At 36.1% G+C, this 19,927-nt stretch overlaps 13 protein-coding genes across 13 annotated transcripts; 4 read left to right on the plus strand and 9 right to left on the minus strand.

Moving 5' to 3' along the window:
• Positions 1 to 101: 101 nt before the first annotated feature.
• WALSEDRAFT_9677 (hypothetical protein) lies at positions 102 to 860 on the minus strand (the record flags this gene model as incomplete). The annotated part of the gene is made up of 1 exon (XM_006960039.1): positions 102 to 860. A coding segment is annotated over one exon (759 nt), but the record flags the coding sequence as incomplete, so codon positions are not given.
• A 394-nt stretch (positions 861 to 1,254) lies between these two features.
• Positions 1,255 to 2,130, minus strand: WALSEDRAFT_70309 (hypothetical protein; the record flags this gene model as incomplete). The annotated part of the gene is made up of 2 exons (XM_006960051.1): positions 1,255 to 1,916; positions 1,960 to 2,130. The coding sequence occupies 2 exons, from the start codon at positions 2,128 to 2,130 to the stop codon at positions 1,902 to 1,904; spliced, it is 186 nt and encodes a 61-aa protein (XP_006960113.1). The 3' UTR covers positions 1,255 to 1,901.
• Positions 1,255 to 2,146, plus strand: WALSEDRAFT_58513 (hypothetical protein). Its single transcript, XM_006960052.1, has one exon. It carries the CDS (start codon positions 1,357 to 1,359, stop codon positions 1,903 to 1,905), a length of 549 nt encoding a protein of 182 aa, XP_006960114.1. The 5' UTR covers positions 1,255 to 1,356; the 3' UTR covers positions 1,906 to 2,146.
• WALSEDRAFT_61280 (hypothetical protein) lies at positions 2,144 to 3,090 on the minus strand. The gene is made up of 2 exons (XM_006960053.1): positions 2,991 to 3,090; positions 2,144 to 2,812 (listed from the first exon to the last, which is right to left on the minus strand). Exons 1-2 carry the CDS (start codon positions 3,047 to 3,049, stop codon positions 2,203 to 2,205), a joined length of 669 nt encoding a protein of 222 aa, XP_006960115.1. The 5' UTR covers positions 3,050 to 3,090; the 3' UTR covers positions 2,144 to 2,202.
• A 29-nt stretch (positions 3,091 to 3,119) lies between these two features.
• Positions 3,120 to 4,296, plus strand: WALSEDRAFT_40785 (oxidoreductase). Its single transcript, XM_006960054.1, has 4 exons — positions 3,120 to 3,171; positions 3,223 to 3,354; positions 3,404 to 3,634; positions 3,685 to 4,296. Exons 1-4 carry the CDS (start codon positions 3,136 to 3,138, stop codon positions 4,195 to 4,197), a joined length of 912 nt encoding a protein of 303 aa, XP_006960116.1. The 5' UTR covers positions 3,120 to 3,135; the 3' UTR covers positions 4,198 to 4,296.
• WALSEDRAFT_61282 (RNB-domain-containing protein) lies at positions 3,120 to 8,310 on the minus strand. The gene is made up of 8 exons (XM_006960055.1): positions 8,242 to 8,310; positions 8,083 to 8,191; positions 7,333 to 8,034; positions 4,405 to 7,283; positions 3,685 to 4,356; positions 3,404 to 3,634; positions 3,223 to 3,354; positions 3,120 to 3,171 (listed from the first exon to the last, which is right to left on the minus strand). Exons 2-5 carry the CDS (start codon positions 8,180 to 8,182, stop codon positions 4,285 to 4,287), a joined length of 3,753 nt encoding a protein of 1,250 aa, XP_006960117.1. The 5' UTR covers positions 8,183 to 8,191; positions 8,242 to 8,310; the 3' UTR covers positions 3,120 to 3,171; positions 3,223 to 3,354; positions 3,404 to 3,634; positions 3,685 to 4,284.
• Positions 8,311 to 8,645: 335 nt separating this feature from the next.
• Positions 8,646 to 10,434, plus strand: WALSEDRAFT_21689 (glucose-6-phosphate 1-dehydrogenase; the record flags this gene model as incomplete). The annotated part of the gene is made up of 6 exons (XM_006960056.1): positions 8,646 to 8,691; positions 8,741 to 8,775; positions 8,836 to 9,125; positions 9,179 to 9,188; positions 9,246 to 10,242; positions 10,292 to 10,434. The coding sequence occupies 6 exons, from the start codon at positions 8,646 to 8,648 to the stop codon at positions 10,432 to 10,434; spliced, it is 1,521 nt and encodes a 506-aa protein (XP_006960118.1).
• Positions 10,435 to 10,598: 164 nt separating this feature from the next.
• WALSEDRAFT_61283 (60S ribosomal protein L36-B) lies at positions 10,599 to 11,106 on the minus strand. The gene is made up of 3 exons (XM_006960057.1): positions 11,070 to 11,106; positions 10,825 to 11,021; positions 10,599 to 10,779 (listed from the first exon to the last, which is right to left on the minus strand). Coding segments are annotated over exons 1-3 (315 nt in total). The 5' UTR covers positions 11,071 to 11,106; the 3' UTR covers positions 10,599 to 10,662.
• A 281-nt stretch (positions 11,107 to 11,387) lies between these two features.
• WALSEDRAFT_65976 (hypothetical protein) lies at positions 11,388 to 12,898 on the minus strand (the record flags this gene model as incomplete). The annotated part of the gene is made up of 5 exons (XM_006960058.1): positions 11,388 to 11,875; positions 11,927 to 12,426; positions 12,473 to 12,543; positions 12,592 to 12,807; positions 12,854 to 12,898. 5 exons carry the CDS (start codon positions 12,896 to 12,898, stop codon positions 11,388 to 11,390), a joined length of 1,320 nt encoding a protein of 439 aa, XP_006960120.1.
• A 129-nt stretch (positions 12,899 to 13,027) lies between these two features.
• Positions 13,028 to 13,662, plus strand: WALSEDRAFT_70314 (hypothetical protein; the record flags this gene model as incomplete). Its single annotated transcript, XM_006960059.1, has 2 exons — positions 13,028 to 13,065; positions 13,118 to 13,662. The coding sequence occupies 2 exons, from the start codon at positions 13,028 to 13,030 to the stop codon at positions 13,641 to 13,643; spliced, it is 564 nt and encodes a 187-aa protein (XP_006960121.1). The 3' UTR covers positions 13,644 to 13,662.
• WALSEDRAFT_48488 (Brix-domain-containing protein) lies at positions 13,645 to 14,912 on the minus strand (the record flags this gene model as incomplete). The annotated part of the gene is made up of 4 exons (XM_006960060.1): positions 13,645 to 14,097; positions 14,145 to 14,227; positions 14,272 to 14,725; positions 14,778 to 14,912. 4 exons carry the CDS (start codon positions 14,910 to 14,912, stop codon positions 13,690 to 13,692), a joined length of 1,080 nt encoding a protein of 359 aa, XP_006960122.1. The 3' UTR covers positions 13,645 to 13,689.
• A 964-nt stretch (positions 14,913 to 15,876) lies between these two features.
• WALSEDRAFT_61284 (hypothetical protein) lies at positions 15,877 to 18,322 on the minus strand. Its single transcript, XM_006960061.1, has 3 exons — positions 17,603 to 18,322; positions 16,322 to 17,557; positions 15,877 to 16,269 (listed from the first exon to the last, which is right to left on the minus strand). Exons 1-3 carry the CDS (start codon positions 17,975 to 17,977, stop codon positions 16,087 to 16,089), a joined length of 1,794 nt encoding a protein of 597 aa, XP_006960123.1. The 5' UTR covers positions 17,978 to 18,322; the 3' UTR covers positions 15,877 to 16,086.
• A 405-nt stretch (positions 18,323 to 18,727) lies between these two features.
• WALSEDRAFT_70317 (thioredoxin-like protein) lies at positions 18,728 to 19,808 on the minus strand (the record flags this gene model as incomplete). The annotated part of the gene is made up of 4 exons (XM_006960062.1): positions 18,728 to 18,924; positions 18,975 to 19,195; positions 19,241 to 19,636; positions 19,687 to 19,808. 4 exons carry the CDS (start codon positions 19,803 to 19,805, stop codon positions 18,749 to 18,751), a joined length of 912 nt encoding a protein of 303 aa, XP_006960124.1. The 3' UTR covers positions 18,728 to 18,748.
• Between the last annotated feature and the right edge of the window lie 119 nt (positions 19,809 to 19,927).

A 19,927-nucleotide genomic window follows, 5' to 3' on the forward strand; every position in this document is an offset into this window, starting at 1 on the left:
ATGGGAGCATGAGCAGTTTCAGCTTGTCTTTCATCTTCTTGAGCAGCTGCTACTGCTGCAGCACCACCAAGGTCGTTCGCAGGATCAGCTAAAGATGGATTGAAAATGATAGCATTTAAAACTTGATCAATGTAAGCGTCTAATCTAGATTGAAGTATCATTTTAGATGTAAACGATTCTGCCGCTGATGGACTTAAATCAAGCAAGTTAGCTAAACCATCAATTGTTATATTTGAGTAAATCTTTGACGCTGCAAGAATATTATGTTCAATCATAGCTCTTTCGAGAACATTTGAAGGGCCTTGTCTTCTACCCTGATCGTCTAAAGGAGGTTCATTTATTTTTGCCAACTGATGTGAACTCAGATTCTGTTCAAAAGATGTTATATCGTTCTTGAATAGAATTCTATCAAAGAAGACTTTTTCAAGTATGCTAAAAGTTTCTAAAGACTTTGATCTTTCATCTCTATAGAGTGTATTTAAAATTCTAGATCTTTGTGGACCTGCAGGTGCCAAAATTGCTGTAATGATAGCAGAATCAAGAGAGTTTAGCCTCTCATTAATATCTAGATCTTTATCAAATGATAGCTCCTGAAATGTCAGTGAAGACCTTTCGAATTCACGTTTGAAATCTAAAATCCTAGCTTGTGATAACTTATAGGCCAAAATGATAGATTTATCAGTGGTTTGATGTAATAAAGAAGCAGACCTATTCAAATAAATTTCTGAGGTAATGTAATCATCATCTTCCAAGTATAATCTAAGTATTTTTATATAAATGTTTAATAAATCATTATGATTGAGTAAATCGAAGTTTAATTTAACTAATTGATTAGCAGAGGATGTATATTCATCATTAGACAAATATAAGTCTGATAGTTTAAACAATAAACTATTTAATAGGTCGCTGTAGTTTGATTGTTGTTGTTGCTGTTGTAATGAATTTATTGTTGATTCTATTGTTGTAATATCATTAGAATTAATTAGTTTATCAATTTCATCTTTTAATTGTTGCTTTTTTACTATCAAGCTTAAGTTTTTATCGTTTATAATTTCATCAATCATCGATGAATGAAGTAGAGAAGTGGTTAACTTATAGAAAAGCTGAAATAATCTAATAATAATAATATAATTAATACATCTAAAGGATTATGTAAGAATGAATTACAATTTCTTACTTTATATTTCCATTAATTGTCTGAAACATTCTAAACTCTTATTACATAAACGACAGAAAGTTTAATAAAATATCTATAAATTATAGAGAAATATATATCTTTATAATACCTAGTTTTAACTATTAGAGGTTTTTAACCTAATTATTTCTGATTTAACCTTTTTCCTTTCCTGCTATCTAATGGCTACAGATATACAGAAACTTATGGGACAAGAGTTCCTAAAATATAAAGTAAATAATTTGGAGAACAAAGTTAAAGATAAAAGTATATATCTCGTTGATATAACATCCTTAATATTCGGTTTAAACGTTATTAAATTGTGGTTAAAAGATGGTTATACGATCTATATACCTTTATATACGATCTATTCATTAGATGAATTAAAGCAATCAGATAATATCAAATTAGAAAAGCTATCAAGGTCAGCGTCATCATTTATTGAAAAGGAGTTAAATAAAAGGAAGCTACATTTGCAATCTATTGAATATAATAATAATGATAATCATTTTGATAAAATAAAGAAATCATTATCTCAGTTTAACAATCAAACTCAGTTAGTGATAGCTACACCAACGATTGAGACTAATTACACTTTTTTTGATATAAAGAATATTGAAAGTAGTTTAAACACAACAGGATACCCTATCAATCATTTACTACCAGCTGAAATTGAAGAAGCAAATTTATATTTTAAACAAAAGAAATTAAACAAGTATAAGAACAATTAGAATGCAGGTACCTATTATATTAGATTTATTTATTATCTTAAACTATCTACTCACTAATAATTCGCCTGCTACTCTAATGAACGCAATTGAACCAATGAAGAATGTTGATCCCCATACGATTGGTAAATTATCTGGACTCATTGATGATTTTATACATTTTCTAAGGAATCCCTCATTAGTTGGACCCTCTGGTGTTGTCAAATAACCTGGCTTTGCAGAATCCATTACGACAGTTTAGATCAAGAATATAAACCAAAAAAATGTAAATATGAATTCAAAATATTAAATAAAATTTTTTTAAAGCTTTTGCATAGCAGCAATGTCAGTTGATTGAACGTGGTCTTCATCAGCTTCAACTTGTTCTTGGAGTTCTTCCAATGAAACCTTGTCATCCTCAACAACGAGAGTAACTTGTAATTTGTTAACACCGTAACCAACTGGGACCAACTTTGATAATCCCCAGGTAAGACCATCAATTTCGAGTGCTCTCATGTTCTCTTCTAATTGCTTCATGTCAGTTTCGTTGTCCCATGGCTTAACATCGAATGTAACAACAGATTTTTGTACAGCCTTTGGCTTCTTTGACTTCTTTTCGTTGTAAGCAGCAACTCTCTCTGCCTTGATACGCTCAGCTTCTGGGTCTTCTTCTTCATCTGAACCGAAGAGGTCAATTTCATCATCGTCAGCCTTCTCAGCAGCTGGTGCAGCAGCAGCAGCAGCAGCTGGAGCGGTTGAGCCTTCAACTGAACCGTAAAGGGATGCAGCGAATGCACCACCACCGAGGGTAGCGAATTCGTTCTTGAATGATGAAATGTGGTTGTACCATCTGGTAACGTTTTGGTATTCTGATGAAGGAGCTGAACCGAGTTGGTTGTAGACGAAGACATCAGCTTGTGATACATTGTATCTGAAAATTTTGTTAGCAAGTGAAGAGTTATATCAAATCAGTAGCTATAAATTCAGTGAGATTGGATTTAGTTTTCTGCAGATTAACGCGGGGTCTTAAGCCGCACTAGGAAACACGGACCAATGTAGGGTTCATCTTTATGGGAAGCTACTGAATTGACTAGTATAAATTTACTCACGCATCAACGTAGCTGTTCTTGGCTAAGTGTTGGTCTAATTGCTTCAAATCGATTGCCATTTTTTTAATATCCTCAATGTACTGTAAGAACGTTTCGAACTGAAGAATTTTTATTTTTGACTCGAGAAAATCAAAAATTATTAGTGATGATAACGAAAAATATTGTTAATTATGATAAAAAGGTTGACATTTTATTACATGTGATATTTCTTTCACTAACTAGCTTCATTTAGCACTCATTCGTTACTGGTGGTTCACAAGGTTTAGGATTATCAACTGCAATTGAATTAATAAAGCGTGGAAGTAACGTAACAATTTGTGCAAGGAATAAATCAAAACTATCCAAGGCAGTAGATGAATTGACAGTGCGTTCTGACACTTTTATTTTATGATGTTATCTAAATATATCTGCAGAAATATAAAGTTTACGATGATCAATATATTGGATATACGATAGCAGATCTATCGGACTATTCTCAGACGATTTCTGCTTTAAATAAAGCCAAGAGAGATTCCGGTGAGACACCTTCAATGATCTTCTGTTGTGCAGGATGTTCAACACCTGGATGGTTTGCAGAAATGTCAGTAGATAATTTCATGAAAGATATGCAAACCAATTATTATTCCGCCTTGTGGACTGTTAAGGTGATTATTCGACTGTTTACTTTTTTAACTTACTAACCAGAGTCTTCAAGGCTGCAACCTCAATAATTATACAAGATGGTATTAAAGACTCACATGTGACTCTCGTTTCATCAGTCCTTGGTTTCCCATTAGGTCTTCCAGGTTACTCTTCTTATACTCCTTCTAAACATGCGATTAGAGGTTTAGGCGATACCCTTAGAACAGAGTTACAACTCTACGATATTCGTACACATGTTTATTTCCCAGGAACAATATATACACCAGGTTATGAAACTGAAAATGAAACTAAACCTGCACTTACAAAGAAAATTGAGGGTGCTGCAGATGGTTTAACACCGCAGGAATGTGCAATCGCTCTACTAAAAGGTATAGATAAAGACGAATATCAAATTACATCAGACTTTGTAGGAAGTCTCATCAAGAATATAAGTAGAGGTGCATCACCAACTAACAATATCTTAATTGATACCTTTTACTTACTTATAGCAGCAATTGCTTTCCCATTTTGGAGAATCTATATGGATTATCTCGTCAAAAGTGAAAAAAAAGTGAAAAATCATTGATTTGTAATTAATCATTAACAAAATTGTATTTCGAAAAATAAAAAAGGAAAAGAAATCTTAGAGTTTTCATATTAATTGATAATCCTGTTATGCAAATGGATTACCACAGTAGCATTTCAAAATAGGTGGGGATGCTGAAAAGTCTGCTGTAACAATTATCTGTATGAAGTTGTTAACAAAGTATTTCCAAAAACTCTCACGACTTACATCAACGGTCATTCTTTCCTTTATAGTTTGTATGTAATTTCCATTATCAATTCTAACATTCTGATATTTAGGTTCATAAACTTGTTTAGATTTCATGTGTTGAACTGTTTGAATGTTGTCATTATCGTTAGTGTCATTAGGAATTCCATTATCTTCGTCTTCATCATCGTCTTCCTCATCATCGTCATCAAATAATGCTGATTCATCTTGTGTTGATCTGGATGTCATATGTGAAGGCGCATGCTTAGATGCCATCTCTTGTATTCTTCTAAGATGACTATCTGAGCTATTATCTGCTAACCAAGAGATAACATCGACACCATTCTTCCAATATAAATCTAAAGTCTTCTCTTCCTCGTTGAATTCGCTATTATCAACAGGAATCTTATCGACATGTACTCTCTTTTCAATACCCATATCATTAACTAAAACATCAAATGCTCTATCCAAAACGCCAATAACTGTTGCTTGCCTAACAACAGGTCCATATCTTCTAGTTAAATCTGAAATCAACAAACATAAGTATAAATGTTGTGAGCTCTCTTGTGCTTGCTTTGAAGCATCCTTCTTTATATTACATTGTTGAGCAATCTTTGCAATAGTTTCTCTTTCACCTGTACCAAATTTATTCTCTGCATCTTCACCAAATTGTAACACTGTATCTAATTGACGGTGAACAATTACATCAGCATATCTTCTAATTGGCGATGTAAAGTGTGTGTACAATGGTACATTCAATGCATAATGTTTGTATGCACTAATATCGATTGCACCTGAACAGAAGTATTTTGCCCTACACATTCCTTTTACAGCCAAAACTTGTAACATACTACTAGCTTCCTTATCCTTAATATCAGAAAATGACTTTTGTAGTGCTCCTGATGATGAAATATCCATGTCAAATCCTAAATCTTTTGCCCTTTCTTTAAATCCTTCCAATTTTCTATCAATTGGATCTTCATGACGTCTTAATAAAGATTGTTCAGGTAAATTAACTGCAATTTGTGATGCAACCGACATATTCGTCAATAACATAAATTCTTCAATTAAATTATTTGCTTCTCTTGATTGATATGCCACACAATCAATTGGAACGCCATTATCATCGAGTTGGAAAGACAATTTCATAGAATCAATTTTTAATGCACCATTATCAAATCTACGTTGACGTAATTTCCTTGATAAATCAAACAATACCTTAATATCACCTTCGATTTCATCACTTGAATGCAAATCACTTAATTTTTCTTTAGCGGCATCTAATGATTTTCCTTCAATCACATTTTGAGCATTTTGATAACTTAACTGAGCGCAAGATTTAATAATTGTACGTCCATACCAAGTTTTAATAACTTTAGCGTCTTTCGTCATTGTAAATGTGACAGAAAATGCTAATCTTTCTTTATCAGGTAATAAAGAACATAAGTCACTTGATAAAACTGAAGGAAGCATTGGTACAGCTCTTTGAACTAGATAAACACTGGTAGCTCTCTTCCTCGCATCTTTATCTAATGCAGAATTTGGTTTAATAAAGTAACTAACGTCTGCAATTGAAACTGTTATATCATATGTACCATCCTCGTTTAATTTGATCGAAACAGCATCATCCAAATCTTTTGCTGTGTCAGGATCAATCGTGAACGTTCTTTCGTTTCTCAGATCTCTTCTATTCATATATTCTTGTTCAGGAATTGACCAAGGAAGTGAAGGTAAACATTTGAGTACATTTTCTGAGAAATCTTCAGAGAAGCAAGCGTTGGAATCCTTTAATAAAGCACTAGTTTCAACTTCAACATCACCAATTGTACCAAGCTTTTCAACTAAAGTACCAAATGGATGTAATGAAGTAATTGGCCAACGTTTAATGCAAGCAACGAATATCTCATTTTGATAGTCTTCACTCTTTTCCAAGAAATCTTTTGGAGCTTGTTCAGTTGGAATCGCAATAAGTGGTACTCTCTTATCAGTTGGTTTAAACCAAACGATCTTTGGTTTCTGAGTTGGTTTCTCTTGAGCTTGTGGTATACCACCTTCACGCTCACGTCTTTCGGCATCTTGCTTTTCTTTGGTTGCCGCTGAACTTGGTCTTAAAATACCAAGTGTACCTGAGAATAATTGACCCGGCATACGTTCAACAATCGCAACAACATGTCCAGCGTATTTTGGCTTTTGTTCATCGGTAACTTCTTCATCTGCAATCAAGAACAAACCTTGACCTTCAACTTCAACATCATCTCTGTTTTTAGCTTGTTGTTTAGTTTCAATTGATGGATTAATAGCACGCAAAGCATCATATTGAGCATTCTCTTCTTTACGTCTCTTCTTTTCTTCCTTTTCTTTCTTTGTACCCCAAACTTCGTCAACGTTTAATAATTCGACTGCGACAATATCACCTTCTAATGCACGATTACGATCTTTACTACCGCAAATGTAGACATCAGCATCTAAAACTTCAGTTGAAATATAGGCATCTGATCTATTACGTTTGTTGACACGTAACATACCAACAACTAATTTACCAGCTGTAAGTAAAGGTGGTAAACTTGCTTGTGGAAGGTACGGTGCGAATAAAGATTTGCGCTGTGGACCACCTTGACCACCTGGTTGTTGTAATTGTAAATTAAAAGCTTGTTGTTGTTGTAAAGCGTAATTTATACCATTGTCAAATTTACCCATTTGATTACCGCCAAGTGCGGCAGATAAAGAAGCAGCGGCAACCATATTTTGAAAAGCATTAGGGAAAGCAAAAGATTGAGCTCTATTGTGACCACCCGCACCAACTCCGACACGAAATTGAGCTAATGAAGCTAATTGAGATTGAGCTTGTGCCAGGTCAGGAACGCCGCTTTGGCTATTTATAGCAACTGGTTGCTGAATCGCTGTAACTGAGTTAATAAAATTTCAATGAAAAGAAGGTAATTTACTAACCTTGTCCGGTACTAATCCTTCTCGCATGGCCTGGAGGGATATTACCGCTATTAGGATTCTTTGGTGGGAAAGAAAAGTTATCTAAATCTTGTGTAACTTTTGAGACGTTAACAGAGTGACGTCTACCATGTCCTTTTGGAATATTCTTCATTTGAGGAGACTGTGGGTTGTAAAGTGAAGAAGATTGCGGTGAGTATTGACCGAAGTTAGGTGATCTCATATTAGGAACCTGTTGAGATTGTATACGACGGTGATTGTTGGCACCTGCCGTATTCATTCTAGAGTTTAAAGTTTGCTGATCGTATTGTTGTACGAATTGAGATTGATTTTGAATGAGAGCTCTCTGTTGATGTTGTAAAGCTTCAATTTGTTGTTGAATCAGAAGTTGTTCTGGAGTCATATTATTAAGTGGATGACCGTAGTTACCTCCGCCAAGTGACTGCGACGGGGTGTGGTTGCTGAATGAAATAGAATTTGGAGTTGTACGACGCTTAGCACCGAATTGGAAGTTCTGATTGAGTGTGCCATAGCTGTCGACCTCGCCTTCAGCTTCGACTTGGTCTTCTTGGAATCTAGGCGCTAGATTCTTACGACGATTACGATCTTGTGGGTTCGGGTTCATAGACGCAGTTTTGCGATGACCATTATTATTACGCTGTTGATTTTGTACAGGTAGAGGTGGCATATCTAAACTTGAGTGTGCTATATTGTGTTGTTAGTATGTGTACATAAGAAAAATTGACGACTAACTATTATCGTCAGGGTTATAAAGCTGTGTAGATTGACGTCTGTCATGTCTAGGAGTTCTCCTATTCTTTGGATTGTGTTGAGATGAGTTACTATCTGCCATTGTAGATCTCTAGAGATGAGTTGAGTGAGAGTAGAGAAATAGTAAATATAATAACTAACTGTAGTTAAATAGCTAATAATTCTTTAACGAGCGATTTATATAAGAATTTATTGGCCGTGAGAGGTTCGTGGTGAGGGTCCTGATTAAAGTGCGTGATAGAGGGTGTAATTAAAAGATAAAGCAGATAAAATATTTTAAAAATGTTATTAATATTATATGTTATAACACTTCTTAGATACAAATTCAAATATCGTAATTTACATGAGATGGTTGATGAAAATTTTCTTTTAAGAGATAAAGCGATCAAAGGGGAGATAGATAAATAATGATACTAAATTTAAGTAAAATAATTAAAATAATTAATTATATCATAATTTTTGATTATTGATTATTATCGTCATCGTTTGGCTAAGCCGAATGCTTGACTAAGAGAACTTGATTAGAAACTTTCAAGAGTAAAAAGATGTCTTCGCATTACGAACAACTCAAAGATAACACTTCAATCGTTGGTTAGTCAATCATTCTGTTATTTACTTGAATTACTCATCTCCGATTCAGTTTTCGGCGCTTCAGGTGATTTAGCAAAGAAGAAGGTGAGATACTTCCCTGTATATAAGATACACAGCGCTAAACATTAACTTTCTATTCAATAGACTTTCCCAGCTCTCTTCGGTCTCCGTAAGATGAACCTTCTACCAAAGGACACTCGTATCCTCGGATATGCTCGTTCTAAGATGACAAATGATGAATTCCATGACAAGGTTACTGCATACATCAAAATTGATGAAAAAGATACAGAATCTAAGAAGTTATTAGAGGAGTTCAAATCAGGTTTAACCTATGTATCTGGCGGATACGACGGTGAAGATTCATTTAAAAACCTCAACGATAACCTCACAAATGCTGAAAAGAACAACGCTTCTTCTGGTAAAAAAGCTAATCGGTGAGTTCATTTTCGGAGATCCCGTCCTATTATTAGCTAATCGATATATTTAGTCTCTTTTACGTAAGTTTACGAGCAGCTTAAATCATAACAAATAATCTTAACATACACACCCTACAGCTCGCTCTTCCACCTAGCGTTTTCGGTTCGGTATCTGAAGGCTTACGTAAATTCTGCTACTCAGAATCAGGTACAAACAGATTAATCGTAGAAAAGCCATTCGGAAAGGACACAGAGTCTTCACAACAGTTAATGAACTCTATCAAGGCTAACTGGTCAGAAGAGGAAATCTTCCGCATTGACCACTACCTTGGTAAAGAAATGGTTAAAAACTTACTTGTTTTACGTTTCGCAAACGTCTTCCTTGATAATCAATTCCATAAAAACTCTGTTGATAACGTCCAAATTACATTTAAGGAACCATTTGGTACAGAGGGTCGCGGTGGTTACTTTGATGAATTTAACATCATTCGTGACATTCTTCAAAATCACTTAATGCAAGTCCTCTCTTTAATTACAATGGAGAGACCGGTTTCGTTCTCTTCAGAAGATATCCGTGATGAAAAGGTCAAAGTCTTACGTACGATCCCACCAATTAAGCCTGATGAAACCTTACTTGGTCAGTACGTTGCTGGAAATGATAAACCAGGCTACAAAGAGGATGAAACTGTACCAAAAGATTCTAACTGTCCAACCTTCGCTGCCGTCGCATTACACATTAACAACCCACGCTGGGAAGGCGTACCATTCATCCTTAAAGCAGGTAAAGCTTTGAATGAAGGTAAAGTTGAAATTAGAATTCAATTCAAGGATGTTACTTCAGGTATCTTCTCTGATATACCAAGAGATGAATTAGTTATCAGAATTCAACCATCTGAAGCAATCTACTTGAAAACAAACACAAAAGTTCCTGGTTTACAAATGTCAGCATTACCAACTGAATTAGATTTAACATATAAGGATAGATTTGAGAAGGCCGTCATTCCAGAAGCTTATGAATCATTATTGCTTGACGCACTTAATGGCGATCACTCAAACTTTGTTCGTGATGATGAGCTTGACACTGCATGGAAGATCTTTACTCCAATCCTTCACTGGATTGAAGGTAAGAACGGTGGTAAGTGATAATTTAAAACTTTGATAAGAGATAATTAAGATATCAACAGGTGAGAAACCAACACCGGACTCATACGAGTATGGTACAAGAGGTCCAAAGGGTGTTGAAGACTTCCAAACCAGATTTGGATACAAGCGTACACCAAGCAACTACAAATGGCCAGTTACTGACCTTAGCCAAGCTAAGATGTAAATTATCGACACGCAACGAATTTCAATTCCTTGAATAATGTTTCTTGCTTAACGAATGTCCTCATAAAAAGACAATATACAATTCTAATTTGAAAATAAACTGTATGTGATAGACTGACTGTAATAGAATCTAATAGACTGTTAAGAATGGCAAACGAAATAAAATTTCCGTCATAAGAGATGCATGTAAAGAGTACATTCACTACGCCTGGTTGATTCTTGAAATAGTTTAGTTGGTACCCTTGGTACGAGCTTCTTGGATGACAGTTGAGAGCTCTTCAACCTTGCCCTTAGCACGACGGAGAGTGCCAAGACGCTTCTTGGTGAGCTTACGAGCCTTCTTGTCCTGTGAATCGTTAGCGGAAGTTCTTCTCTCTGTATAAAATCAGACCTTTGAGTTACGGATCAACTCCATGACACGCTTTTCGTATGGAGCGAAACCAGCAACTTCACGAACAACACCCTTTACCAAGCGACCACGCTCAGAGTTTGCACCCTTTCTGTGTGATGGCTTGACACGCTTTGGGAGCTGAGTGGTTGGGAAACCCTTGTTCAAGCCAACGCGGAGGTTGTTGGTAGTGGTTGACACTGTTATAATTCGTTAGTTATTTATTTATTTCTTTGGTTATTTCTCACTTCTTCAGCGTCTCTCAATAAGAGAATTTCGCAAACACTGACAAGGGCAGCTCGCAATCAAAAATTTTAAAAATTATAAATTCAGACGAAATTCTAATTCACTTCTTCTTATCTTACATTCATTACGAAAAATACCAGCTGTTCTCTAGAGTACTCCATGATGGAATAGCTAATTGGCTTCGTATAGATTAATGGATGCTTACAATTCATTCGATGTGCGTACTACACGTCGAGGATTCGCTTGTATCCAACATTATTTAACCTTTATCCACATTCATCTATTCATATATCGTTCTTTTATTTACAAAACTTTATCCTTTATGCCTTCTCTACTTTCTTCTTCGCGAAGAGCTTCTCAATCTCTTTCTCTGCCTTTTCCACATTCTCCTTCGTTTGCTTCGCTTGGTTCGCTTCATACCATGCTTTCTTGATCTCCAAGCTTTCGACCGTAGTTTGGATCTCTGACTGTGACTTTGGCGGTGGAATTGAGAGTCCCATAAGTGCTGTAAGGGTAGCAAGTGGTACATTCAGCTTGTCTTCCGATGAGCCATTAGCGGCCGTCTTCTTACCAGCCTTCTTCTTCGATTTCGCACCACCGACAAAGTATGCGTCATCATCCTCTTGGTTCTTCTTCTTGAGAACTGTGCCAGCTGGAATTTGGTCCTCAACTTGACGGATATTATGTTGTCCGAATCCGTTTGATGGTTGTCCATCGTCTTCCTTGGCTTGAGATGAGGTTTGAAGTCCACCTATTCTAGCAAACTGATCGATCAGTGTTTGACAGTCTTGGATTTGCGCTTCGAAGGCTATTGGTCGTCAGAAATACTGGTTGCCGGGTCTAAAACGGAAGAACTTACCTGGTAGCTTAGCATCTTCACGTATCTGCTCAGCTAGTACTTTTGCTTTTTGAGCTTCTTCAATTTCTCTTTCTTCTTTAGCTCTTTGTGCGCGTCTCGCTTTATCCTCGTTTACTTTTTGGTAGTAAGCATCCATAGTTTCACGATGTTTTTCATTGTGTTCGCGCTTTTCTGCATATACAGCGTCCAAATCAGCTTGTAATTTGTTACGCTGGTCAAATAAAGTTTGTCTAGATGCCTGAGCTTGATCGATTTCAACCTTCGCTTGAGTCAAGCCTTTTTTGATTTCTTCTGCTTTGTCATTCAAAGCTTTAGATTCAGGATCATCGAGGTGTAACTTAAGAGCATCAATTTGAGCTCTATCAGCATCAATAGCTTGTTGTTGTTGCGCGAATCCTTCAACTACCTTACGATGCCTTCTCAAGTTTGAGATTTCTTGAAGTGCTCTCTTTTCATCAGCGAGACGTAAAGTTCCTGATTCAATTTCACCATCGAGGGAGCTATAGAAGTGTTAAAAATGGTCTATATAGTATGGATATTACATACGTTACTCTATCATCAATAGCGTCAACTGTTTTGAAAGGTATCTTTGATTTAGAAGCTTGTAAATCTTTCAACTGAGTATTTCGTTAGTAAATAGTCAATGAAAATGATTAATTTGATACCTTCTTCTGCATTGAATCTTGTAGGACACGTATACGATCGATGACTTTTCCTCTGCTAGCGTTATTACCAGACTGATGAAGCTTGAGCTCATTGAGTTCATTAAAGAGAGCTTTTCTACGCTCTTGGGCTGGTCCATTAGCAGATGAATTGCTGATCTTCTGACGGACAGCTTGTAATTTTAACTGTATTTCCTCAATTTGAGATTTAAAAGCATCCTATTATACTTTTAACAAGTCATTTATTATATAATTCATAACAAACCTGCTGATTCTTGTATTCCGTTGTGTCTGGCTTAGAACGATTCATCGTAGTAGTTAGTCAGTAAGAGTATAGGACGCTTTTTACTTTAGTTAGGTTAAAAAAGTTTATTTATAGATTCTTTTGTTGATTTATCTTTAGTTATTATCTAAATAGATATTTATATTGTCTTCTTTGATGACGACGATCAACGATCAATTTCTAAAGAACACAATGTAAGTAATTAATATACATATGTAGCCATACACCATCTAAAATACTTCCTAGTAACCGTATAAACGATTTAAGCAGGACGAGTCTCACAGTAGACAAAGATGGATTACTCAGTCTAGGTCACAATAAGCTGGATAGTACTAGAAAGCAACAGCTTTTAGAATTCGCATTAGTAGCTAGACACTCAGCTGATGAAATTTCTTCCTCCTCTCTACTCGTTGGACACAACTCTGAAACAGACGATTTTGGAGACGTCCCATTCACAATAACAGTTGACCGTGATGAGGATATAGCGCATAGGTCACCTAACGATATAGCTAGATTAATACTTAATCAGCTCCAATTAAATTACACGCTCATAGTTGAGGATGACGCTATCGCTCAGAGACTTCCAAAAAGTTCTGAAACTATTCTCAATGATTCACAAAAGAAAACTATAATTGAAAAGTGCTCAGCAGTTGGCCAACCAACTCTAGATTTCTCTGCATCAATCTCAAATAGTGAAAATATTAGTATATGGGCCATTCGAATAGCTGAACGTCAATATTTAGGACTTCTCACAATCTCTGTAAATTCTTAAATTTGTAATAATGATAATGAATCTAATAATGAGTTTATAAACAATCTTAAAGGAAAAATTTCCGTCTACTAGTTTCAAGTTCTGGTTTCCATTGAAATTCAAATCCGTCATTACCATTATCGTTGTCTGCTGCATTAGCCAGACGTGCTTCTGTTGGACGATTATCAACTTCATATTTAATAGATGGCAGACCACGCTTCATCCATCTCAACTTAAGCGTAAACCTTGGCCCTATTTCTTGCAAAGCTGTCTTCTCAGTTGATTTGAAGGCATATCTATGTCGTCTAAAGAAAATAAAGTCACGCTGCACGTGAAATGTAGCAACTTGACGACCTTCAAATTCTGGAACAGGTGGAAAGAGTGCTTGAAACATTCTACCAACTGTATGACCTAGTCTAGTAGCAAAATTGTTGAGAACAAGTTCTGGATGGTGAGGGGTTGGGCGTGCGTGTCCCTAAAATGTTGTCAGCAATGAAATAACTAATAACGTCAAATACTCACTGTTATAGCTTTTGAAAGTTTCACTGAAGAAAGCTTAAAGTATGCTGTTGGACCATATGGCAAGTGCATAAGTGTTATAGCATCTGATTATATTAGACTCAGTTATTACGGGACTGACTTTACTTACTTGGCGTCTTGTGATCTTCATTAATAACCATCATATCGGTATAATCCCTCTTCTTAGCCCATCCAGCAATTGTAGCAATCTCATATCCTTTACCACCTCTTCTCTTTACATACTCAGAATTTGGCAGCACAGAAGTCAAATCCATGCAAAATTCTATACTATTCTTACCAGCTCCTACGCTAGTAGTTATGAGAATCTTTGGAAGTTTGATTGGTGAGTTTGGATCATCTGGATTGACCAATTGTGGTGTGAAATACGTAGCAAACGCATCGTTAGCTATATCAGAAGCTAATTCAGGATCATCTGTTCCTAACGCATCACTAGTACCTCCGTTATCAGGTTGTTCTTCCTGACTTTGATCGTTATCTTGAGTCACTGGCTGTGCTTGTGGGATTGTAGCATCAAATTCTCTAGTATTATCGAGTGTATTTGGTACATTCTTAGATCTCCGCTCCTATTAAATTGTTAGTATAAGGGAAAGAGCTTGCTATCGTATATCAACTAACTTCTGCTTCTTCTTCAGTCTCCTCTTTCTTGTTTTTTAAACGTTTCTCTAATTTATTCTTCCCTTTAGCTTTCTTAGCAGCTTCGACAATCTGACCACGCTTTATCTTATTCTTGATTTTATGGCTATCGACCATATTGTGGTTGTTCTTATCAAGTAAGAAGAATTGTCAATGAAAGATTTAATGTTTTTTGAAAGCATTTTTTGTTTTATAGAGTATCCTTGATAAATATTTATTGTATTTAGTCACCAGTTATTTGTATTCTTTCGTATTTTCTTTTAATGACACAATAGGTCATACCTTTGTGATAAGACTAACTTTTGTATGTAAAAAATATACTATCAGTATTATTACAATGCATTTAAATACATGCAATCGCTTTCTCTTGATTCTAAGATGTTTCAATATTATCGATCAAATTTTCTAAAGCCAAAGTTACAAGAAAGGGGAAAGGTAATAAAAGACTGCAGAGATATATAAAACGTAAATCATGTCAATGAAAATCTACTAGAATATTTTAATTATATAATCACATATTTTCCATTAGTTTCTTCACGTTTTTAGTTCAGTTTCTAGTCACACACGCGAGTATAAAAATTGAGGGAAATCACTCCTTGATTCCTTATCCTCTCTGGCCTTTTGGCTTAGATCAAGTGTAGTATCTGTTCTTCCAAGTTCGAACAACTTGGATCACATAATTTATGTGACTAATGTTCGATCTAATTTTTATCTGCGTCCATTCGACCTCACTGCTTGCACAGGTTGATTGGAAGATGGCCTTGCGCTGCACTACTGCATGTGCCGTCAGCGCTCTCTTATAACACTCTATTTTCCATGTCTTTGCTGTCTTCTGGCTGTTTTGACTTGATGAGTTGAGTGTTGATGAGTTGGCATGAAAGTAGAATGTGAATATTCTATCAATGAATTAGCTGGTAATTGAAGTTTACGTGTATTATTGTCTACATGTACTCTCCGCTTTTCGTGTGCTACCCAATCAATTTCTATATTATAAATGAGACCATTAAAATACCAACATCACATCAGAAACATTCTTTTTAATTAAATACGACAAAATGCATTAACTGTTATATAAAATAGACAAAACTTAAATTGGTAACAAGTATCGCTCGAGTTTGATTGAATTGACTAAATTGAATAAATTGACAACTTGATTAATTGGGAGTGAATATTTGATAAATTTGATGATTGAATGTCTATTAAAAGAAAAACAATGTGATTCTCTCATTAAGAGAATCAATTAACCTTAATCGAGACTGAATATAAAAAAAGATTATTAAAAATAGGTAATTTAACGTGTTGATTGTGCTTGTTGATGCAAATGCGTTGGTTGTTGACTAGATGGCGTTGGGTTTGACCTAACCCCGAGTGGATTCTTTGAATAAGAAAGCCTAATTCCACCTCTAATTAATCCGTTCAACGTGTTTCCGTATAAATCATGTAAAGTTTTTGTAGCAAGTTGTACATCTTCGAACTATAATAATTTCTATTAGTGAATATTTTAAGTAAAAGTATGTTCCACTTACCTCAACAAAGCACATTGGTCCATTAGCTTTTTGTCTAAATGATAATCTCTTAAATCCACCTTGCTTAGAAAAGAGTGCTCGCAGAGCATCCTCTAATAAACTAACCGGTTGCGATGGTGGTGGTGTTGTAAGATTTCCGACGTAAAGTGTTGAACAAGGTGGATTTTGGTCTGCAGGATTAGTTGGCTTCAATGGTGCTAAGCTATTAACGTGATGGGATGACTGTTGTTGTAATTGACTATGCAAAGATTGAATATTTGTTGATTGTGAAGGTGGTGATGATTTTGTAACTTGTACATCATTTAATGCTAAGCCTATATGGCTGGATGATGGATTATTACTGATTTCTTGTGATCCAGCTAAATTATGCCCTAAAGCAAGTGCGCTTAATCGTCTACCTAAACTTTGACTAACAAATGCAGAATTTGAGTTTGGATCTAATGAAGACCTTGGTGATAATGGTCTAACTTGGTTATTATTATATAATGTAGGTGAATAACCGTCAAAGTTATTTAGAGGGGATAACGTGGAAGAATTTGAACGCTCTTGGGTACGGGATTGAGAGTGTGATGGTGATAAAGTAAATTTACTACTTTGAAATGGATCAAATGCACTTGAAGGTGGTGTAGGATCGGTATCGAATGGTCTAAATAATGTTTCTTGATTTGGTGAGCAAATTGAAGCAGTAGTGGGCGAACTAGTCGCATTATGAAATGCTTCAAAAACAGCTGAAGATCTTGGACCGTCCCACGCCGAATTTGAAGACCCTAGTAAACTTGAGTTTGAGTTTTGAGAATTGAGTGAATTTGATGTCGGTTGATTTACGCGAATACCTTCTTGAGATTGAGATGATTGCATAGTATTCTCAGCATTCTTCGATCTTGTATGTAGATTCTTCTTTGCCATTTCGGCTTTCAAAACAGATCCTCTTTCACCATCGATTTTACGACCAGAAAGGACATCTTTAGCATCTAAAGCTGCTTGCTTTGTTCTGAACTTAGCAAAACCAATTGTTTGCTTTCTAGCTGATAGTTGTTGTGCTGCGGTTATGTTTAAGTTGACGGATTCATCGATAGTGGAGGAGTTCTCTCTTTCTGACATAATACCAGTTGCTGGAATATTAGCCAACGTGTAAGGATCTTTGTGTGGCGGTGGTAAAACTTCTTTAGCAGGAATTTTAAGTGTGGCGGCTTCAAACTCGCTACTGAATATGAACATATTTTGGAATTCTCTTTCCTAATAAAGTTATTAGAGTCATAATGGTACTAAAAATCTACTTACAGTCATATCGTCTGGGAAACCGACTACGAAGATTGTGCTAATGTCATCAGATCCAGCAAGGTTGTTGAAGCTGTTGTTGCGTGTAACGTTCGAGATAGGTAATGGAGGTGGTGGCATGAATACTGAGTTGAAAACTGGCTGTCCATCTGAGTCCGGTGAGCCTTTTAACTCTGAGGTATTGCTGCGCTGCGTCGGGTTAAAAGGCTCCACGGAAGGGGATAAATGAGATTTAGTAGGGCTGCTAGATTTGTTAACTGAGCTGAGAATTGAATTATAACCAAAGAATGGCTCATTAGACTTGGGAGATGAAGGTAGTGATAGCGTTTCCATATTTTTAGGTATCGTCAAGATATCTTCATCATCAATTTCTGTCATAGCGTAAATTTAATAAATATCCGCTAATTATCAATAATTGCTATTATCTCGCTTTATTACTTTATTCGGATGGTAGTTTGTAGAGAACCCGCGTTTCAATTCGATAACGAGTGAAAATTAGATGTTAATATTTATTTATTCTTTTATCCACGCTATTTTATCGCGTAATTCTCTATTTGATCTATACCGAATGTGATTATAGTAGATATTGGAGCTGACGTGGCCTAACCGTTTAGTAGTATATTGCTATATATCGCTATATTCACCAAAAGAGGTTATTCTTCTAGCAATTCATATTATATACCCTTAATTGCTGCACCTAACTAGCAAAAAGCGTCATCGTACGGAGAAACGCCAGCTGCATGAGTGCTCTTTAGGCGAGCGTCAGGCGAGGTCAATTATATCAACTACCAAAACTTAGATGGTTTATAAAGAGGAATGACAGCTGCATTCTTTACCTCCATCTGAATTGAAGCCGTAGTCGAGTGACAGATCGTGTCGTTATGTCGATAGCCAGTGACTCTTATATATTCTAACACTAGGCAGCACTTCAAGCATTACTAGTCAATGCTGGCATGCGAGGTGGAGGTATTCTGCGATGGAATGCATACTATCTATGAGCTATTCGAACTAAACTTTATGTTTTATAGTGTTACAAGTACTTATGATAGACAAGGGAAGGTGATATTAGGATCTAAACTCTTATTTTATAGAGTACATACGTAATCCTTAATAATATTTTATCATGAAGTGATATACATTTATGTACAATCAAATATCGAGATCTGAATCATCGTCATCCTGTGCGCCCTGTCTAATATGAGTTGGCTTGCTATCATAATCATCATCATCACGATCTTGTTCGTCCTTCTTCGCAAAGTCATGTGCGTTTGTGTTGACTGGCTTGAGTTTGATAGCTTCCATCGCAAGTAACAAGTTTTCTACATCTAAAAGCGCCATTAAGAAGCTATTCAATCAATAAAGCTTCAATACACACCTTTTTTAGTTGTCTGCTTTCCATGCAAACCGATAGTTGGATCATTAGCACCAACAATCTGCTTCATGAGCGTCCCGCGTTTGTAAAACAGCAATGTTGGGCAATTACGTTCTGGATAACCTGCGATACACTGGCTACCGACAATTGAGACAAACTTAGTATGCGGGTAATCTGAAGCAAGTGCATGGAGGTGTTGACCAACTATTCTACTTTCTTCTATCCTAATAATACTTAAGAAAGTGATAATTATTCAAATAAAAACTCACGATTCTGAGTAAAGGAAGCAAATGACACTTGTACCACCACGCTTTAGATTCTCAATACTGTCATCATTAGGGTTGAATTGTGGATCTGTGTGCTCCTTGCTTGCTTCAGTAACTTCGCGCGTATAATCAGGTCTAGCAATTGGGTACATTCTACCGAAACGTGCTGTGGATTCCAATTTACGCATTTCCTCCATTCTTTTCTTTCTATACGAGAGAAGAACACGCTCATCTTCACTATCGTCAGCTTCTTCAGCTGCTTCTGCAAGTGTGTCCTCCGTAGCTAACGACAAGCCTGCATTTCTAATCTGGCTGTAGTCTATATCTAAACCTTCAGGTGTGGAGGGTCTTGAGGGTGGTTTCTGTGGTATAATTCCTTGTGCTCGCAATGCATCATTGCTATATTGAGTTGTCAGCTAATTGTATGACAACTTCTACTTTAGACGCACAACTCCGTATCATCTGAATAGCGCAATGCACCCGTAGTAGGTCTATGCGGCTGGTTTTCTCCTAAGAAAGTCTTATCGTCTCCACCGCCGCCCTGTGCAGCTTCAAATGGATTAAACATCGCAGTCGAGAAGACAGAAGTTGAAGTGTATCTCAAGTAAATTTAATAGAATTACATAATCAATCATTTTATTATAACGTTTTATTTACTCTCTTCTACATTTGTTACACTCTCTACCAACA

This window comes from Wallemia mellicola (assembly GCF_000263375.1).
Source record: "Wallemia mellicola CBS 633.66 unplaced genomic scaffold WALSEscaffold_23, whole genome shotgun sequence".
Classification (NCBI taxonomy): Eukaryota; Fungi; Basidiomycota; class Wallemiomycetes; order Wallemiales; family Wallemiaceae; genus Wallemia; species Wallemia mellicola.

Coding starts and splice junctions, on each gene's coding strand:
- WALSEDRAFT_58513 (XM_006960052.1), top strand. CDS start 1,357: ATGGCTACAGATATACAGAAACTTATGGGACAAGAGTTCCTAAAATAT.
- WALSEDRAFT_61280 (XM_006960053.1), bottom strand. CDS start 3,049: ATGGCAATCGATTTGAAGCAATTAGACCAACACTTAGCCAAGAACAGC. Junction 2,813..2,990: donor AAGAACAGCTACGTTGATGC/GTGAGTAAATTT, acceptor CAAAATTTTCAG/ATACAATGTATCACAAGCTG.
- WALSEDRAFT_40785 (XM_006960054.1), top strand. CDS start 3,136: ATGATAACGAAAAATATTGTTAATTATGATAAAAAG. Junction 3,355..3,403: donor AGGCAGTAGATGAATTGACA/GTGCGTTCTGAC, acceptor ATATATCTGCAG/AAATATAAAGTTTACGATGA. Junction 3,635..3,684: donor CCGCCTTGTGGACTGTTAAG/GTGATTATTCGA, acceptor AGAGTCTTCAAG/GCTGCAACCTCAATAATTAT.
- WALSEDRAFT_61282 (XM_006960055.1), bottom strand. CDS start 8,182: ATGGCAGATAGTAACTCATCTCAACACAATCCAAAGAATAGGAGAACT. Junction 7,284..7,332: donor AAGGATTAGTACCGGACAAG/GTTAGTAAATTA, acceptor ACTCAGTTACAG/CGATTCAGCAACCAGTTGCT. Junction 4,357..4,404: donor AGGAAAGAATGACCGTTGAT/GTAAGTCGTGAG, acceptor AACTTCATACAG/ATAATTGTTACAGCAGACTT.
- WALSEDRAFT_61283 (XM_006960057.1), bottom strand. Junction 10,780..10,824: donor AGTTGATCCGTAACTCAAAG/GTCTGATTTTAT, acceptor AACGATTCACAG/GACAAGAAGGCTCGTAAGCT.
- WALSEDRAFT_61284 (XM_006960061.1), bottom strand. CDS start 17,977: ATGACAGAAATTGATGATGAAGATATCTTGACGATACCTAAAAATATG. Junction 17,558..17,602: donor GTTTCCCAGACGATATGACT/GTAAGTAGATTT, acceptor TAACTTTATTAG/GAAAGAGAATTCCAAAATAT. Junction 16,270..16,321: donor GACCAATGTGCTTTGTTGAG/GTAAGTGGAACA, acceptor AAATTATTATAG/TTCGAAGATGTACAACTTGC.